Source organism: Rhododendron vialii, chromosome 3a, assembly GCF_030253575.1.
Source record: "Rhododendron vialii isolate Sample 1 chromosome 3a, ASM3025357v1".
Taxonomy (NCBI): domain Eukaryota; kingdom Viridiplantae; phylum Streptophyta; class Magnoliopsida; order Ericales; family Ericaceae; genus Rhododendron; species Rhododendron vialii.
Window position 1 is genome coordinate 7,528,808 of NC_080559.1, and position 17,534 is coordinate 7,546,341.

General features: G+C 38.6%; 1 protein-coding gene across 1 annotated transcript; it reads left to right on the forward strand.

The window, feature by feature from the left end:
- LOC131318548 (ubiquitin carboxyl-terminal hydrolase 8-like) lies at positions 1-17,074 on the forward strand. The gene is made up of 13 exons (XM_058348404.1): positions 1-463; positions 1,474-1,734; positions 3,361-3,490; positions 5,269-5,328; positions 5,428-5,520; positions 8,924-9,280; positions 9,495-9,635; positions 9,727-9,897; positions 10,125-10,382; positions 11,276-11,418; positions 14,699-15,256; positions 15,749-16,019; positions 16,518-17,074. Exons 1-13 carry the CDS (start codon positions 216-218, stop codon positions 16,632-16,634), a joined length of 2,808 nt encoding a protein of 935 aa, XP_058204387.1. The 5' UTR covers positions 1-215; the 3' UTR covers positions 16,635-17,074.
- The last annotated feature ends 460 nt before the right edge of the window (positions 17,075-17,534 follow it).

Sequence of the window (17,534 nt, forward strand, 5' to 3'; positions counted from 1 at the left end):
ATCGCCACGATAGAACCACTGAACCACCCTCCATATTCCCTTCCAATCCAATTAGAGCCCTAAATAATTCCATATCTTTCTCGTCAAATCAAAATTCAAAAAACTAAAACCACCTCTGGCTCTCTCTCTCTCTCTCTCAATGAACCCACAGCTGTAAAAACTGATCTCCTGAGGAGAGAGAAAGATCAATATCAAGATCATCACCACCCTTCTGCATGACCCTGAGCCGCCTCATCGGGACCCTCCGCTTCTCTCTCTGCAACCTCGTCGCCTCCGTCTCCCTCCTCCTCCGCCCCCTCCTCTGCAAAACCCTAGATTTCCTCTCAATGGACCTCCTCTTCCCCCTCGACGCCGACGACGCCGACTTCGTCGACCGCTGGCCCCACCCTCCCTCCTCCTCCTCCACCGCCCCCGACTCCGACGCCCGCGACGAAGAACAACAACTCTACTTCGTTCCTCACAGGTATACACCATCCCCCCCATCTCCCGTCACTTCTTGTTTTCTTGATATGTCCCGGGCAGTTTACTTGCTCCTTTGATTAGTTTTTTGACCAATCCCTCCGTCTACTGACGGGGCCGTTTGAACCCGGGGCGAAAGCTCCGTAGTGCGTATTGTATGTGTTGGCCCCAAAGGAGTCCAAGATTACGTAATGGACCCAAAGAAGTCGATAGCACTTTAAGTGAAGAGAAAACCCTAAGTCATAGGCAGGGACGGATTCAGAAATGTTGTTTAGTAGGGGCACCTTGTTAATCATAGGGACGAAAATTTATTTTTCTAGTTAACCACAATAAGATCGTTACATAATTAAGGCATGCAATGCAAACTACAAAAATATATAACACATATTTTCACTTAAATTATGTAAAAATAAGCACAAAATCTCAGACAAAATTTGAGAGTATGTTTTCCATGTACATCGACACGTTTTAGAATGATCGATATAGTTTTATTAATGATATTATTTTAAAATATTACTCTTAGACGATTAAAAATAAGTACAATTAAGAAAGAATCAATCCAAGTAGACAAATAGTTCGAAAATCAACAAGTATAAATGCACCGTATGACGAAATTGAAACATAAAACTAGTTTTATATGTATATTTTCAAGATATATGCACTTATTTATGTGTAGTAGCACACTTAATTTCATAATTATGAAAAATATACAAAAATATAACAAAATTATTTTAATTTCGAGCGGGGGACGTGCCCTCCTTTCCCTCCGTCCTGGTCATAGGGACTGATAAGAGTCCATAGCGAGTACTAGGGACCAATCTTACGGTCCACTTCTTGCGGGACCAATCCCACCGTCAACTGGCGGCGTAAGAGGTTTCGAAGAGCAAACACTAAGTCTCCGGGCCAACCCCTTAGGTGCTATCTGTCATTGGGTTTCTACTTGTGCAGTTTGATGCTGTGTGATTTTTTTTCTTGTTTTCTTGGTAAAAATGTGGTGTTGAATGCTGTTTTCAGGTGGTGGACCGAGGCAAGTGAGTGCTTGTTTGGGAACCTCGACATGAGCGAGGAGGTGAAGGGTGTTTTGTATGCGGTAGAGTCATCGTCTGGTGGTGCTCCTTTGGAGCCAATGGTGATTTGGGGATACCATCCGAAGGCGGAAATCGTTCTTAATATGAAGAGAGTACATGGTTCACCGAATGAATTGAGTTGGGACGGTACCGAAGGAGGTGATTACGCATTGATTGCGGAATGGATGTTCTTGCGGGCTTTTAAATGGTGCGCAATTATGTTTAAGCACTTGTTTGCAAATCTTTGTTGTATCTTTAGAGATGCTTTATGAGACAGAATGTTGGTCTATTAGGAAACATGTGAGCAAGATGAGTGTAGGCGGAAATGAGAATGTTGAGATGGATGTGTGGTAAGACTAGAAGAGACAATATTAGAAATGAAACAGTTCGTGAGATGGTAAGTGTAGCATCTATAGAGGAGAAGTTGATGGAAAATAGGCTAAGGTGGTTTGGATATGTCTACCGTAGACCAGAAGATGCAGTAGTTAAGAGAGCGGATAGGATAACTCTAGATAGCAATGCTACGGGGAAGGGTAGACCTAAATTGACATTAGATACTGTTGTACGCAAAGATATGAGTATAATGGGTTTGTGTGAACAAGTGGCCCTTGACAGAGCTCAATGGAGAAAACAGATTCATGTAGTCGACCCCAAGTGATTGGGACGTAAGGCTCGGTTTGGTTTGGTATCTTTAGAGATACTAATACTTATTGGAACCAACAAGCTAGGCCTAGTTGGCCACCTTTGTACACTCTCAATAGAGAGTCAAGCGGTCAAATCTTGCACATGAATGTTTTGTTGTGAGTTTATTTCTTCCCCATATGGGGGTATTTCTTGGATCTCACATGATTGATATAGTGTCCAGTTATTGTAATTCATTGCTTGTAATTCTCCTACAGCTTAACATATAATAAAAGAAAGATAATACTTATTGGGTGCAAGGGCGTGTCCAGTTATCAGAGCTTCCTGAACTTAAACATTGGGATATTGGACTGGGTCACGGGTGTAGGAGACATCTTGAACATATTAATATTGGAAATTTATCATAGTGTTTGATAATAGGTTGGTTGAAATTTTTTATATTGAATCATTTAACAATGTTCTCAACCCAAAGGGATTAAAGAAAATCCTTTCTGTTTTCCATTTACATCTAAAGGTTAGAAATGTTCATTTTCTAGTTAACGTAATAGGGCTGACCGATGGTTGTCTAAATGGGGGACCTATTTGGACCTATTTATGTTCAGGAGAGTCCATGCAATAGAGATTTATGTTGCAAAGGAATTTAAGGCATGAATTGAAATAGCTGCTTCTTAATCTTTTAGAATATTATTGCATATCTCTCTCTCTCTCTCTCTCTCTCTCTCTCTCTCTCTCTCTCAAGAATGTTGCATTGGCTTTTCAGATGCTTTATTGTTACCTTCCCAGGGGTGCTTTTAAAATGCTTGAAATTTCGCTTCCCTATCTAAATATATGTGCAATGGACGTGTCTAATACTAGGAGTGTTTAAGAAACCACTATCTAGCATAGTACCTTAAAATTGTTATGGTTTCTCTTTTGTTTCTTTATATATGGGAGTCCACTGCCAAAACAACTTGATTAACGGCTCAAAATAAGACAAGAAAGTCATTAACAACTGCTAACTAAAGTTTCATCCAAAGTAGTTGTGTTTGCTGCAGTAAGTTCTCAACGAACGCCCAATTACCTATCTTGTTTGATTGTATTGAAGTATCTTTTGCACCGGCTGTCTAACCATGCATCCAAAATTGATGGGCGTTGACTGTGGGTACTCTTTGGTGGTAGCTGACCATGTACTATTTATTTTCCTCTGTTGCAGGCATAGCGAAATGAAGGAAGGGGAAGGCTTTTTAGCTGGAGAAGAGAACCTTCGCGATCTGTTCTCTTTACAAATCAAGCTTTCTGTTTCACTCGAAACAAATTCATTGGTTGTAAAAATTAGTTGGAAGGTCTGACAAAGACTTGCTCAACCTTGGTATCATAATTTGAATTGGTTGTTGATGTGGTAGGATTGGTGTTCAATTTTTATTTGTAATAGAAATACAAGTCATAGAACCTGACAAGTAAAATGGAATGAATTCAATACCTTGCAGCTCTATTTTTTAGTTGCATTTATTTTGTCTCATCTATCTCTAGCGCCTCTCCCTCAAAAAAATTTTGGAAAATGTCTTTAAAGAACTTCACTGTTTCAAAGGAGGGAAAAACCACGAGACAACTAGGAAGAACTACTTGATGGTGTATAACAAGGCCATGATTTCTTTCGTGGGAAATTTTGAAACATGCCTTTGTTTAATGAGGTGCTAATTTTTGGAGGGCTGAAAAGGAGGGGTGAGGAACATGAGCCACTGGCGCAATTGAAAAATAAAGCCCTGCTTTCACTATGATATGGGATTTCTATGATTAACAGGACTGGTTTAGGAAATTTTGCATATCCTGGTTCGTAATTGATGATGTTATATGTCAATTTTTAAGATAAAGCAATTTACGATGTTGGATAGAGGTTTGAAGGTCCTGTTAAATTTCTAGGAGGATTCCAACCTAATACCAATTGTCTATAGGTGGAGTAGCCTCTAGAATTTATTAACCAAGCTTGGGTGGCTTAGATGAGCGATGTGGGACAAGTCTAACAAGTCCTTGGTGCTTAGTTAAGGTTTGTTGGGAGGGCCTCGAACAATTTCTTGAAATGTTTGAATCAACCGTGGGGATAGGTCATGCAACACATCCTAGATGTCTTAGGTCCTAGGATTGAAGTAAGAACTAAGAAGGAATCTGGTGACATTGGAGATCTAATAGAAAGTTTTTTTGGTTTCTAAAAGTCCTTATAGTCAGATAATGTTGCTGGATAAGATAGTTCCCTTTAGCATTTCTAGTCTTGTTGGGTGGTAACTTTTACGTTTTCTTGTTTGGGGCCATGGATGGGTACAAGTCAAACGTTGTGTATATTTTGACATTTTTCTAATAGACACAAATCATCGATTGGGAAACTATCTAAGTTAGCATTTCTATCCGGGATAAATTCTCTCATAGGTCTTGATTGATCTAGGCATGGATTGTGGGTTTAAGTGGCAAATGTAAGATTCTTAAATATGGTTAATACTTAATAGCATATGGCTGTTCACAGCAGAAAGAATACAAACTTTTATGTTCCCAGCAAGGATGACCGAAATCGATTATTTTAGATTATGGAGGCTGGGGGTGAGCTCTTGCTTTGAAAAGGCACTAAAGTTGTGAGCGCAAAAGTGCACATCCCCGGATATGTTGTGTCTTAAACGTATTATTCCACTATTAGATAGACTGAAGATAGAGTTATGATTCTTAGTTGTCTTTTGCATTTGCCAAGTGAAAAACATTGATTTTAGTGCCAATCATTGCAGATACATGCACGTGTAACATCTGATAGTCTTAAGAAGTAAGTATTCAACTGACAAGGTTGGTATATTTGTAAACACTTCTCTCGCTGAAGAAGAGAAGTGTTTACTTTTAGTTGGTTTACTTTTTTCTGGTTGTCAGTTTCGGTTTCATACCCTGAGTTTCTTATCCTTGTGCTTTGTGAGTCGGACTTATTACCCTAAGAAAGTGACGACGTGAAAATATAATTGGCCATTGAGTTGACTGTACTCACTAAAGTACACTTAAATTTTTGTTTTTGTTGTCTCAATACTGCACATGATTTTGTCTCTGCCTTTTTTTAATGAAATTTTCCTGCTTTTGTAATGTGATTTTTCAGGACAATGAAAGTGTAGCTTTCACTAGAGCCTGTGATATTTTTTGTATAGAGTCTGGGATGGTGAGATAAGTAAATTAACAGCTAATCCCATGATTGGTTCTTTTTCTTTTTGTCTTTTTGGCGGGGCAAGTTTGACAACTCATTTTTCCTCTTGGGCAGCTGAGCATTTGGGATTTCTCAGGGAAGATAAATCAGTTTTCCGCAATTGGCAGAACTTTGTTATCTGATAATTTAGAGCAACCAGACGGAGAGGTAATTACTTCATGTATTTGATTTATGCTGTTAGCTTTCTTGTTTTTGAACTTGCATGTCTTAGCAATGGGCATATGGTGGAAGGCACTTCCAAATTCCAATCATGGCAAGATTATTTTTCGAAGTTAAATGGGCTTTCAATCATAGCCGACCCTAAGTGATTGGGACGTAAGGCTCGGTTTGGTTTGGTTTTGGTTTGGTAAATGGGCTTTCACAGCTAATTTGGGGGCCATAGTTGTCAACCATGAATCAAATTGTTCTAAGTTGCCCTGACCTGATCTTGATTTCTTGGATATGTTGAAACAGATTTTGGTGTTTTTTGATGAGGTAGATGTATCGCAAATGTGATTATTTTAGGCCTCAATAAAAAGTTTGTCTTAAGTGATATATGGAGAATCACGTGGTCGACTAGGGAAGATCCTTGTATTGCAAGAGACGTGAATTCGATTGTTTGGCTCCTTTTCTATTGTGAAAAAAATGATTCACATAACCCATTTAAGGTCGGTAGGATTATTTTATGCTATCTTTTTATATTTGTCTCCCTCTTTATGTTATTATTATGCCATGATATATTAATCCATACTAAGAATACTAAATCAAGGCCGATCAAAAAAAAAAAAAAAAAGAATACTAAAAACCATAATCTAGGACATATCATCTTAGAAGATAAAACCCCCGATATTTTAACTCAAATTGAGAGGGATTGTACACGGTGTCTGTCCATATTTTTTTAGTATATATATACCCATTACAAGATTTTCAACTTCACAAATTTCGTAATAATATTTTATTTTGTTTTGTTTGTTTTTGTTCTTCTATTTTCATCAAATAGGTTAATACAATTTTTGTAGTTCATCTAATCTGTATACTCACCTCACAAGTCTTTCAATTCTCAAATCACCCCTCTTTTGCAAATATATCATTTGATGACTTCAAGTTTATCCTTTGGCAAGCGATACATGTTGAAGTGAATCAGTTTTTAGTCATTTTGAATTGAATGTACCATACGAATCGTGTGATTCTTTTGTTCCAGCTATTCACCTGTTAGATGCAAATTGATAGCTGGGTGAATTGTATTGATGTGTCTGATACACATTATGAATCACATTTCTGATTAGGGAATTGGTGGCCATGTTTGTTAAGGGGCTGACTTACGCTAGGAGCCTGGGAGTCTGTTGGGCTGTATCACATATACTTCGCTGTCAAGTTGCATCTTTCCTTATTCTTTTTTTTTTTTTTTCTTTTTTTACTTCGTGTGCAATGGCTGTACGTTTTTCGTTGCTATAACTGACACAACTAGGATGCTAAAAGACTACACTTGTGCCCCAGGTTCATTCTTTCCTCAACGGGTAGAAAAGCTAGAAGCCTAGAACAAGTTTAATGTGAGAAAATAAATTTTTGCTTGATTTCATGCTTTTGTCTTTCTAAACCTTGCATATGTAAAAAGAAAAAGGAGTAGAAAATTGGTGGACTCTACCACAAGAGGCTTTGCTGTAGGATGGTGCAACACACTTTTTTTTAGTTGCTGAAGTCAAGTGATGTTGGATGTCTGTAAAATACTTTCGCACTATCTCTGACATGTGCTCCACAAAACCCAAGTGCTTATGATTCTTGATGTGCTCAAGGAAATAGTGATAACAACAACCGCAATAACCAAATGTTTCCAAGTTATAGGGATATCTTTTTGGTGACAAGGTGTGGGTACTTGGATCAGAGATCTTGATACAAATCAATGTTCTGTTGTGTTTCATGTTTCAATTGAGTTTCTTATGTTTCAGTGGAAAAGTTAGGGGTTCAGTGTCACACTAATGTTTTATATCAGTCTTCTGTGACAGAACCGTTTCTGCTGGAATTAGTACGAAATTGTGTTTTTTGACTATATGTAGTCTAAAGTTAAAGTATAATACAATTTCTCCATTTATGTTGCGGGTTGTCCTTGTTACACGGTCTTTGGGTAGAACTCCACTCCAAAAGCTAGCTGTAGAAGTGAGGGTGCCCTCATCCTCACGCATATATACTTCATATTACTTTGGTACCCAGACAATGTGGGACTTCGCTTCACACCGTCCCTCACTCGCAGCATGCTCACTCGGCAGCACCTGCCGCGTGCAGGCTTACACACACCTTACCCAGCTTTGGTACCTTAGCTCTGATACAATGTTACGCGGTCTTGGGTAGAACTCAACCTCAAAAGATAGCTATTGAAGTGAGGGTTCCCTCACGCTTATATACTTCAAATTACATTGGTACCCAGGCAATGTGGGACTTCGTTTCACAGTCGCTTCCATTTTGTTATCTTTTGTACTAGATAGCAATTTTTGACCTTGAGGCTGTGCGGCTGTGCCTCTTTAGCTTGTGGTAATGTGTATGCTATGCTGCTTATTGTGTTACTTTCTAGTGAATGGAAGCATTTTATTTAATCTTCTAGTCTTGTTGATTTTATGCTAAATTGTTTTTATTGTGTTCAATCCTTTATTCAAGAATCAGTTATCAATTATAGTCTTCTTGAATAACATCCTCATCGAATTACACGGGTATGTTTTTATTATATGGATGCCAATTTCAACTAAGCTATGTATCATTGTTTAACATACTTGACAGTTTCTGCTCCTGGTGAGTTCTGTCATGGAGGAAGATCTCTCGTTTGAGCTACTGCAATTTTAGACATGGATTTTTGAAAGATGATTCTCTTTGTTTACGACTGATAACTTATAGAGATTCCAAAGTTGTACTATTTCATTAAGTTCATTCTTGTTTTTGTTTTGTGCATTTTGCATTTTAGTAGGAATTTCCAACTTCTTTATAAAGGTACTTGCACCTCTTTTAATTCGAATTGGGACGGTTATGGCGTTCTCCCACTTGTTTGTGCATAATATTGCGCTCTACTAATTTATCTTAGCAATGCAGTAATTGCCATTTTCAGCTATAATAGTAGTTTGCTGAGGACCTCTAAGTTTGATGCTGACCCGACATCTTCTTGCCTGTTTAGCACTCACTATGAGGTGTCAAAAGAACTGGAGCATAAAGCACTCTAGCGCATTTGGTCATCGTATTTACTCTTGTTGAAGCAATGCATCTTTTGGTTTTCAAGAAAATCAGGTTTTATATGGCTGGGCATATTATTTTTGTTTGCCGGACAATTGTGGAATCTGTGACTATTTTTGGTTTGTGCATTTGTTCAGAATAGTTTTAGGGTTCATTTCAGGTGTGATAACCCTATCAATTTTAGTTGTTTACGATTGTAACTTTTGGAACCCAAATGGGCTTAGTTGGCTTCAATTTTTTTTATTATTTATTTTTGTGTGTCATGCTTTGCTTTTTGCATGTATGAAATTTTGATCTTCACTTGGGGCATTGAACGGTTTACTTAATTTGGTTCACCTCTTGCCCTGCTTGCATGCAGATTCATCTGGAGTTGAAAGTCTACGGGTCGTCTTGTATGACGAAGACAAGAGAAGAAAGGAAAAATGAAATGGTTGTAGAACAGCCAATGATTGGAAGTTCCTTTAATAATAGGTCAATTCAGATGAATGGGGGCACTGACCATGTTAAGTCCGACTTTACACTTAACAGAGGTTCAGCTTTTGGTAGCACCTACAAGGAAGCTTGTAATTTGGGCTTAACAGGGTTATATAATCTGGGGAATACTTGTTTCCTGAACAGTGCTATCCAATGCTTGGTGCATACTCCAAAGCTTGTTGATTATTTTCTTGGAGACTACAGAAAGGATATAAATATTGGAAATCCATTGGGAATGAAGGTGTGTATTGCTCAGAAACCTTAATTTTTTATTGTTCTACCTTTTTTAGAACTTCTTGTTGCATTCTCCCCTTTTTGTTGGGTTGTTGCTTGTGTTCTCGCATATATGTTGCATACGGTTGCTCAGAGATCTTCTCTCTCTGTGTGTGTGTGTGTGTATCTTGCTATCCATCTATCTATCTGTACCTCTCTCTCAATGTACACCTTTTGTCCAGGGTGAACTTGCTTTCCGATTTGGAGATTTGTTAAGGAAGCTATGGGCTCCAGGAGCGGCACCAGTTTCCCCAGGAGTGTTCAAATTGAAACTTGCTGGTTTTGCACCACAATTCAGTGGCTATAACCAGCATGATTCCCAAGTTGGTGAATTTCCCAGCTTTCAGAAGTATACTCTGCATTGATCCTATCTTCTGGAGGCAAAGTACTTATCAATTCGTTATTTGAACATAGGAATTTCTTGCCTTTTTGTTGGATGGGCTCCATGAAGATCTCAATCGTGTGAAATGCAAGCCTTACATAGAAGCAAAAGATGTAGAAGGTCATCCCGATGAAGCAGTGGCAGATGAACATTGGCAGAATCATCTAGCTCGCAATGACTCCATCATTGTTGATTTGTTTCAAGTGAGTCTTTGGTAATTTAGGCTGCCTTGTTTACCATGGACCCATGGTAAATTTATTTACTTCTGTACTTAAGATTCATTAAAGTTTTTCAAAGAGGTAAATGTTTTTCGCGTTATGGTTGAGACTAAAGCAGTATTTACATGAGTTTTACGGGTTTTAAACTTTGACTGAAATAGCGTATTTGTTGGTCTTTCTGACTCAGTTGAATTCTTTTCCTTTGACTATAGGGTCAATACCGGTCAACATTAGTTTGTCCATTTTGCAAGAAGTTGTCCATTACATTTGATCCATTCATGTACCTTTCGTTGCCACTGCCTTCAACAACAATGCGCACAATAACACTGACAGTCGTGCACACTGACGGGACTGCTTTGCCATTTCCTGTCACTGTAACGGTACCAAAGGATGGAAGGTGTAAGGATCTTGTGCAGGCCTTAAGCACTGCATGCTGTTTGAGAGAAGATGAAACTTTCTTGGTAGCTGAGGTATGTTTCATAGCAATGTGGTCAACAACATATGAAGTACTTGTGAACTTTGGCTATTCCCTACATATATGCAAAAGGCAATTTACATCAAGGCTCATCGAAATGACGGGGTAAATACCATATTGACATGTCACAATTGCATGATGGTACAGCATGGACTGCAGGCACTCTAAGTCTGTAACTGGTCATGCAACACTTGACCAGTTATGTTCTCTGGACAAATAGAGCTTCCCAACACATGCCAGAACTTGGGAAAGCAGAGTGCCTGATAGCCCTCTGGTCCTGGTGCCTTAAAGGCCCCAATTGAGAAAAGGGCATCTTTGGTTTCTTAGTCTGTTACTCCTCTAGCATAGTCTGCTTGATCGTCAGGAGTATAGCATAAAGCATGCAATTTCTTTTGTTTTCAGTTTCCAGTTGACAACAGGAGGACAATGTGTTGCTTGAACCTGAGGTTTCTAGTGTATCAATATGTGAATATCTTGTATTGGAACCTTAAAACTGAAAATAGTTCTTCAAGCACACCAGTAGGTGGAATGGAACTTGTGTGGTTGTGTAACACAACAAATTTGACCAAGAGACAGCAATTTATAAAAATGTAAGCACTTCTGTATTTCTCAAGCCAAATTAATCCTATATGTAGTTGTGGGAATTCGGGTACACGATATTCCAATGTACCAAAGAAAAATTACACTAAATATAGTTGTTCTGTATATTGTGCGTTGATCTGTGTTTTGTTAGGTCAGACCCTTACCCCAGTCTACTGGAGATCCTATTCTTTATTTTCCAAGATTTAGCATGGGAAACTTGTCTACATGGACTTAAAAATTTTCTTTTACATGCTTGTGCTTGTAAGATTAGCATATTGTGATATGATCCTATGGGTGCATTGGCAGATATTCAACAATCGCATACTCCAAACTTTGGATGAGGCATCCGGGTCGATAGATCTTCTTCGAGATAATGATAGACTTGTTGCATATAGACTGCCAAAAGACAATGAGACATCTCCTCTGGTTGTATTCATGCATGAACAGAGGTTAGTTGTGCATACATAATTCCATTATTCACATTTTTGTAATTTATAGTGGGCTCCATTTTTGTTATCTATACTCAGTTGAAGTCTTCTGAAATCGGAGCTCTAGATGTCTTCTTTAATATTGCACCTTTTAATTGTTTATTTTCTTTTTATTTTTTGCCTCTGTTTGATTCTTGATAGTAATTCTACTGTTGCCCCTGCCTTAGAAATTATGCAATCTGTTCAACTATCTGGCGTTCGCTATATGGATCTTTCTTCTGAAGGCTGCGCTTGTACCTACCTTATAGTGTCTTGTATGACAAAGCCTAAGAAGTAGATTATTCTAAGTGCCATTTGTACATACTCCACACAAGATATCCTTAATTCTTTATTCCTTAGACTGGGGTATGAGTTATTTCTGTGTATTTCAGAATCTTATCTCTTGCATTTCTTACTAAGAGTGACATAAGTTAAACATTCATTCGCAACAATGGTGAATACTGTGACCAAATGAATGAAGTTTTAAAATTATATATTCAGTGTCTTGGATGTTTCAAGGCCCTGTGGTGAATTGCTTTGGATAAGATAGTCCAAATATATTTCCAAACTAATTCACTGTTCAATGTGGGGTCTCTAGTGAAAAATACAGTCATTTTGGAGTTCAAGGTCTCTTGTTATTCCCTATGAAGTGCTGGCTCACTGCTTTGGAGGGAGGGAGGAAAGTGTGAGAGTCGGTGTACAATTTAATCAGGAGAGAAATGGAGAAGGGATTAGTAGGCTGAAAAAGTGTGCTGGGACAGCTTGTTTCAGAGTCTTAGGATACATTTGTTGCAGGAAGGAAAATTTTGAATGTGGTCCCAGTGAATGCATTGACTTGAGTTTGAGAACTGGGATTCTGGGGGTAGCATGTAAATTGGACCTTGAGGAAGCTTAAGACGATGTTAACTGGGCCTTCTTGTTCCGTATGATGGAGAGGAGGGGAACTGGTGACGAAGGAGGGAAATGGATAGTGTTCTGTATGTCTCCACAAAGAACATCGGATTTAGTGAACGGGATTTCAACAAGATTCTTCCAATCCATGGAGGGCGTAAAGGTAGGGGAACCCCTTTTTCCTTATACTCCATAGTAATGGTGGTACCAAAGCAGTGGAGAATGATTTTCAGTCAAGCTTTGCTTGGGAAGTGATAGTTGTGGGGTTTTTTTTTTGTTTTTTTGTGAAAGGGAGAGGTGGTGGCAGAATTTGGTGGAATAACTATTCCGGCAGCGCTGGCCGGTGCAAATTATTCTAATGGCGACTCTGATACAAAGATGCAATTGAAAAAGAGAACTGGAAATAAGAAGTGTGTAACTGTATATTACTAGTCATCAAAGATATACAAACCTACATTAGGTTAAGCAGACAACCCCAACTAACCTTTGGAAAATAGGAGTACAAAAGCTCTAAATAACAGTTCACAGCGCGGTGGCATGGAACCATATTGATATACGGTGCTCGATTGTTTAGTTTGTCATGGGTTTTTCCTGGGAGTGTAATAGAGCTATTGCACTCGGAGGAAGAAGATATGAAAATTGATTCATCTTCGTTTGATGTGGCTCATTTGTCGGGGAGGATCTCGGCAAATTGATGGGATAGAGAGTTCTTTGAAAACACTTACTGTTCCCTAGTTAGTCATTCCATAATTGGAGTTGAGGTAGATTCTTTTATTGGGCAATTCATGTTGAGCATTTTGATCTGCATGGAGTGTGGAGGGCCTTCTCATGATGGCTTTTTTCGTTACCTGGTTGTATTCCCATAATACTATCTTATATACCACTGATTGACTTATCAGGAAAAAAGAAACTGATGAGTGGGGAAATAAACTCGGAATAGTGAGATTTTATGCGGGGGCTTTGGTCTGTTAAAGATTTGGCTGAATCACTCCTACTTCATTTTGAATTGTGAGTTGAATATGCATGACGGTAGGTCTTGCTTCTGTCTTTTTTTTGAAAGAATTTGTAATTGGTAGTACTTTGAATTTTATCTGGTATGGGTATGGCGGTGTTGAGTAATTAAAGAAGGTTATTGTCTCTTTCGCAGTTTTCATTATTTCTAGAGTACTTTAATAACCAAAATTTTTGAGCTTCTTTGTCATCCTAGTTGTGCTCCCCAGGAGCTTAAGCTGTTAAAGGATATGCCATGTTGTATGTTAAGCAGTCCTCCCTCTATTGCGTGTTTGTGTTCTTCTAGCATGAGAAGCAGATATTACTGGGTGAGTGGGTTGAGATGCACAAATAATGTGAATACCAGAGTAAAAAAAAAAAAAAAATGAATATTGTAAAAAGGGAGAAACCTGATCTGGAAATTTGTTTGAACCAGAACTTACCACTTGAGTACGGTCTACTCCCAAAGCGTTAGCTTTTATGAATGCGCCTTACCATGTTAAGTACTTTCTACTCCCAAAGTGTAAGCTTTTATGTAGGGGTGAGAATTTCCGACACGACACAAAGTTAGTGGGTTAGGGTCAGCTATTTCTGACACGAAACACGAATAACACGAAAAGCTAAACAGGTCGGGTTAGGGTTGAGAGAATTCTGATACGAACACGACACAACACGAGAATTTATGAAAGGACACGATAACCCAACACGAAGTTAGTGGGTTAAGGTCGGCTATTCCTGACACGAAACACAAATGTGACACGACACAATAACACGAAAAGTTAAACAGGTGGGGTTAGGGTTGAGAGAATTCTGACACGAACACGACACAACATGATACGAACACGACACGACAAGATGCCCACCCCTACTTTTATGAGAGCGCATCTGCTATCAACTGTTGCTGAAAGAGCTATTGCTCGTTGTCTTCTGGAATGGCCAACGGGAATGAATTTTTGTCTTTTACAGTTTTAGCCTGATCAGCTAGTTTTTTTTTTGATACTGGTCCTGGGGTGTCTAAAATACTCCAGTCTTACTGTAGAAGTAAAGTATTTAGGTTTCAGTTAAACATTGTCAGAGACACATTTTTTCTGTTTCTCTCTCTTGATAGCTTGAAATTTTGAGTGTGCGTACTGCAGTTGTATTCCACGCCCCATCCTTAACTTGTTTGTCCATATGAAGGTAGTGGAAGATAATCACTCATTATCTTAGTAGCAGAACTTGGTCATTGAAGCTATGTATTTGGTTTCACTTTTTAATTTGTAGTTATTCCCTTGTTTTGTTGGTCAATATGTAAATGTACTTGCACAAAATAGGAATGTATTTTCTTAGGAAATTGATTTCTTTGCATAGATTTCATAATACTAACTAATTTGTTGGTCAGTTGTCGCGGTCAAGCATTTTCATCGACGGAGAAGTTTGGTATTCCTCTTGTGGCAAGGATATGTAGTATTTCTAGAGGATCCGAAATACGTGAAGAGTTCCTCAAATTACTCAATCCGTTTTTTATTGGGGCTGGAGATTCTTTGAATGATGAGGATGATGATGATGAAATAATTGCTAATGAAGTTTTCGAGATGGAGGATGTTACTGGCTCGAGATTATCTGACGGAGATGAAAAGTCAGACAGTGCACCTGGGGATGACTCGAATTTGAATCCTGACTTCGAATTTTATTTGATGGAAGAGAGGACACTATTGCGTAAATGTTCTAAGATACAGATGACTGAGCCAACATCAATGAAAGGATTAACCGGGAAGATTAACGTGCTTGTTTCTTGGTCAGATAGAATGACTAAGTTATACGATACTTGTGTTCTAAGCTCTTTGCCTCAGGTTTGCAAACCTCGATTACCTACGAAGCAACCTCGAGAATCTGTTTCACTTTATAAATGCCTTGAAGCATTCTTGAAGGAGGAGCCTCTAGGGCCAGAAGACATGTGGTTAGTACACATTCCAATTATGAAGTCACTTTAGATGTCGAATCTGTATGTCTGTTTATCTTCTTAGCGTGTTCCTGACACTGACAGTCTGACTAGATGTGGTGACATAGCAGGACATTGGGTTTTTTCGTAATTGTATTGCCTTAACTTCTACTCCCTCCGTCCCCACTCTTTTGTGTCTGTTTTGTTTTTGGCACCTCACAAAAAATTGTCTATATCTCACAATCTATATATTTTTTACGATTTCAAAAACTTTGTTTAAAAGAATTTATTGAGATCTATCAGACAAGATCCAAATTGAATATATAAAATATTATAAATTAACATATATAGACAATTTTTTGAGACGTCCAAAAAAGGAAACATGCACAACAAGGTGAGACGGAGGGAGTATCTAATAATGTGCGAGACCAAAAAAATTTTTCCATACGAATGTTTGACTTGTCTTGTGGGTTGGCCCCTCTAATGTTAGATGTTTTATGTGTCTTGTAGGTACTGCCCCAATTGCAAGACGCATCGACAGGCTAACAAGAAGTTAGATCTTTGGCGACTGCCCAAGATTTTAATTATTCATTTAAAGAGGTTTTCATACAACCATTTTTTCAAGAACAAGCTGGACACATTTGTTGACTTCCCGATTGACAATTTTGATCTCTCAACTTGCATTGTTCATAATAGCCAGCAGTCCCATCATTACAAGCTGTATGCAGTTAGTAATCACTATGGTGGCTTGGGCGGTGGTCACTATACTGCATTTGTCCAAGTAAGTACTGCTTTTATAGTTTTATTTGAAGGTTACCATTGTGGTTACTTTCTATTATAACTGAATTCTTTGATACCATCATTATTATAAACTGTTCAGAGCCAGCTTAAGTATGTTGTATGGACTTGGGTGGGTATATAAGGGGGTCTGACCTTTGACATATCAAACTCCAAAGCATAGGATACAAGGACTCGGCGAGAAACCGAAAAAATAGGGACACTACGGGGATATTTCATTTTTTAATGTACTTGGTAGTTGAATGTTTGTCATTTGCCTATGTTTTGATCATGGATTTCTGATCAAATTTGTCAAGGAACTGGAAAATGATTGGGAAACCAAATAATAACAAATCTAGCTTTGTCCCTTATTGTCTTGGTATCTCTCTCTTTATTGTTTTCCCTATAATGCTCTACGGATCCATGTATAAAAAAACAGCTTTAAGATGTTTGTTATTATCCATCACTGGCTTTAAGAAAGTCTTGTGTTTGTTGTGTACAGCATGGTCGTGATCAGTGGTATGAGTTTGATGACAGTCATGTCTCCCCTATTGGTGAGCACCAGATAAAGTCATCAGCTGCCTACGTTCTTTTTTACCGGAGGATAGCAGATGTTTGATATTATGTGGACGTACAGTGAGATTATTTTTGAGACTTCTGGTGAAGAGAGAAACTTCAATTTCTTTATGAAATTCTCATTTGTTTGTCTCTGAAAGCACCGGGGAACCTGGAAAGCTGCATCTTTTTGCATGGGTTCCGAATTAGAGAAGAATGTAAATACACAGGTAATAGAATGGTGAAATTCGTATGTACATACGCCTCAGGATAGCAGATTCTTACAAAGGGCGTGTCCTTTGTGTTACTTGGTACATTCGTGCTGCCACCCCAAAAGGAAAAAGATGTTTTGTAATGTTAGTTTTTTTTGAGCGAGAATACAATGAAATGCATTTGCATTTACATTTCTTCCTTTTTGCTGAATATATGTGGGAATACAATGATAGCAAATTCTCCCTTTTTGCTGAATATATGTGGAATACATGGATATGTCTTTTGGGTATACAATGACATGCAGTTCTCTCTCTCTCTCTCTCTCTCTCTCTCTCTCCTGGGCATCTTGTAATAAAGGAAAGCGGGAGAGGGATGGGAATAGGGCGGGCCGGGATAGGGGCAAACCTGCCTGCCTCCGATTCAAAAAAAATGCCAAAACCACGTACATTTACTCGCACAATTGCGCGCGCACACACGCTTACAGCGTGTGGGGGGCTACAACCACATATTCGACCCATTCACCGATCAATTTTATTTTTAAAAATCCTCCCTCATCTCTCCGGACTCGGCTCCCATTAAGTCTCTCACCATCTAGTCCGGTCCAGTTTGGTCTGTTTGTGGGCTTTTCTTGGACCCATAACAATCATCAGAACCGTTTACTTTCTAGACCTCTCCGAGAACATTGACCCCTCAGAAAAATCAAGTTAATCGGATACCATTTGATATGATTTTGAAATGCATTGATCTCGTT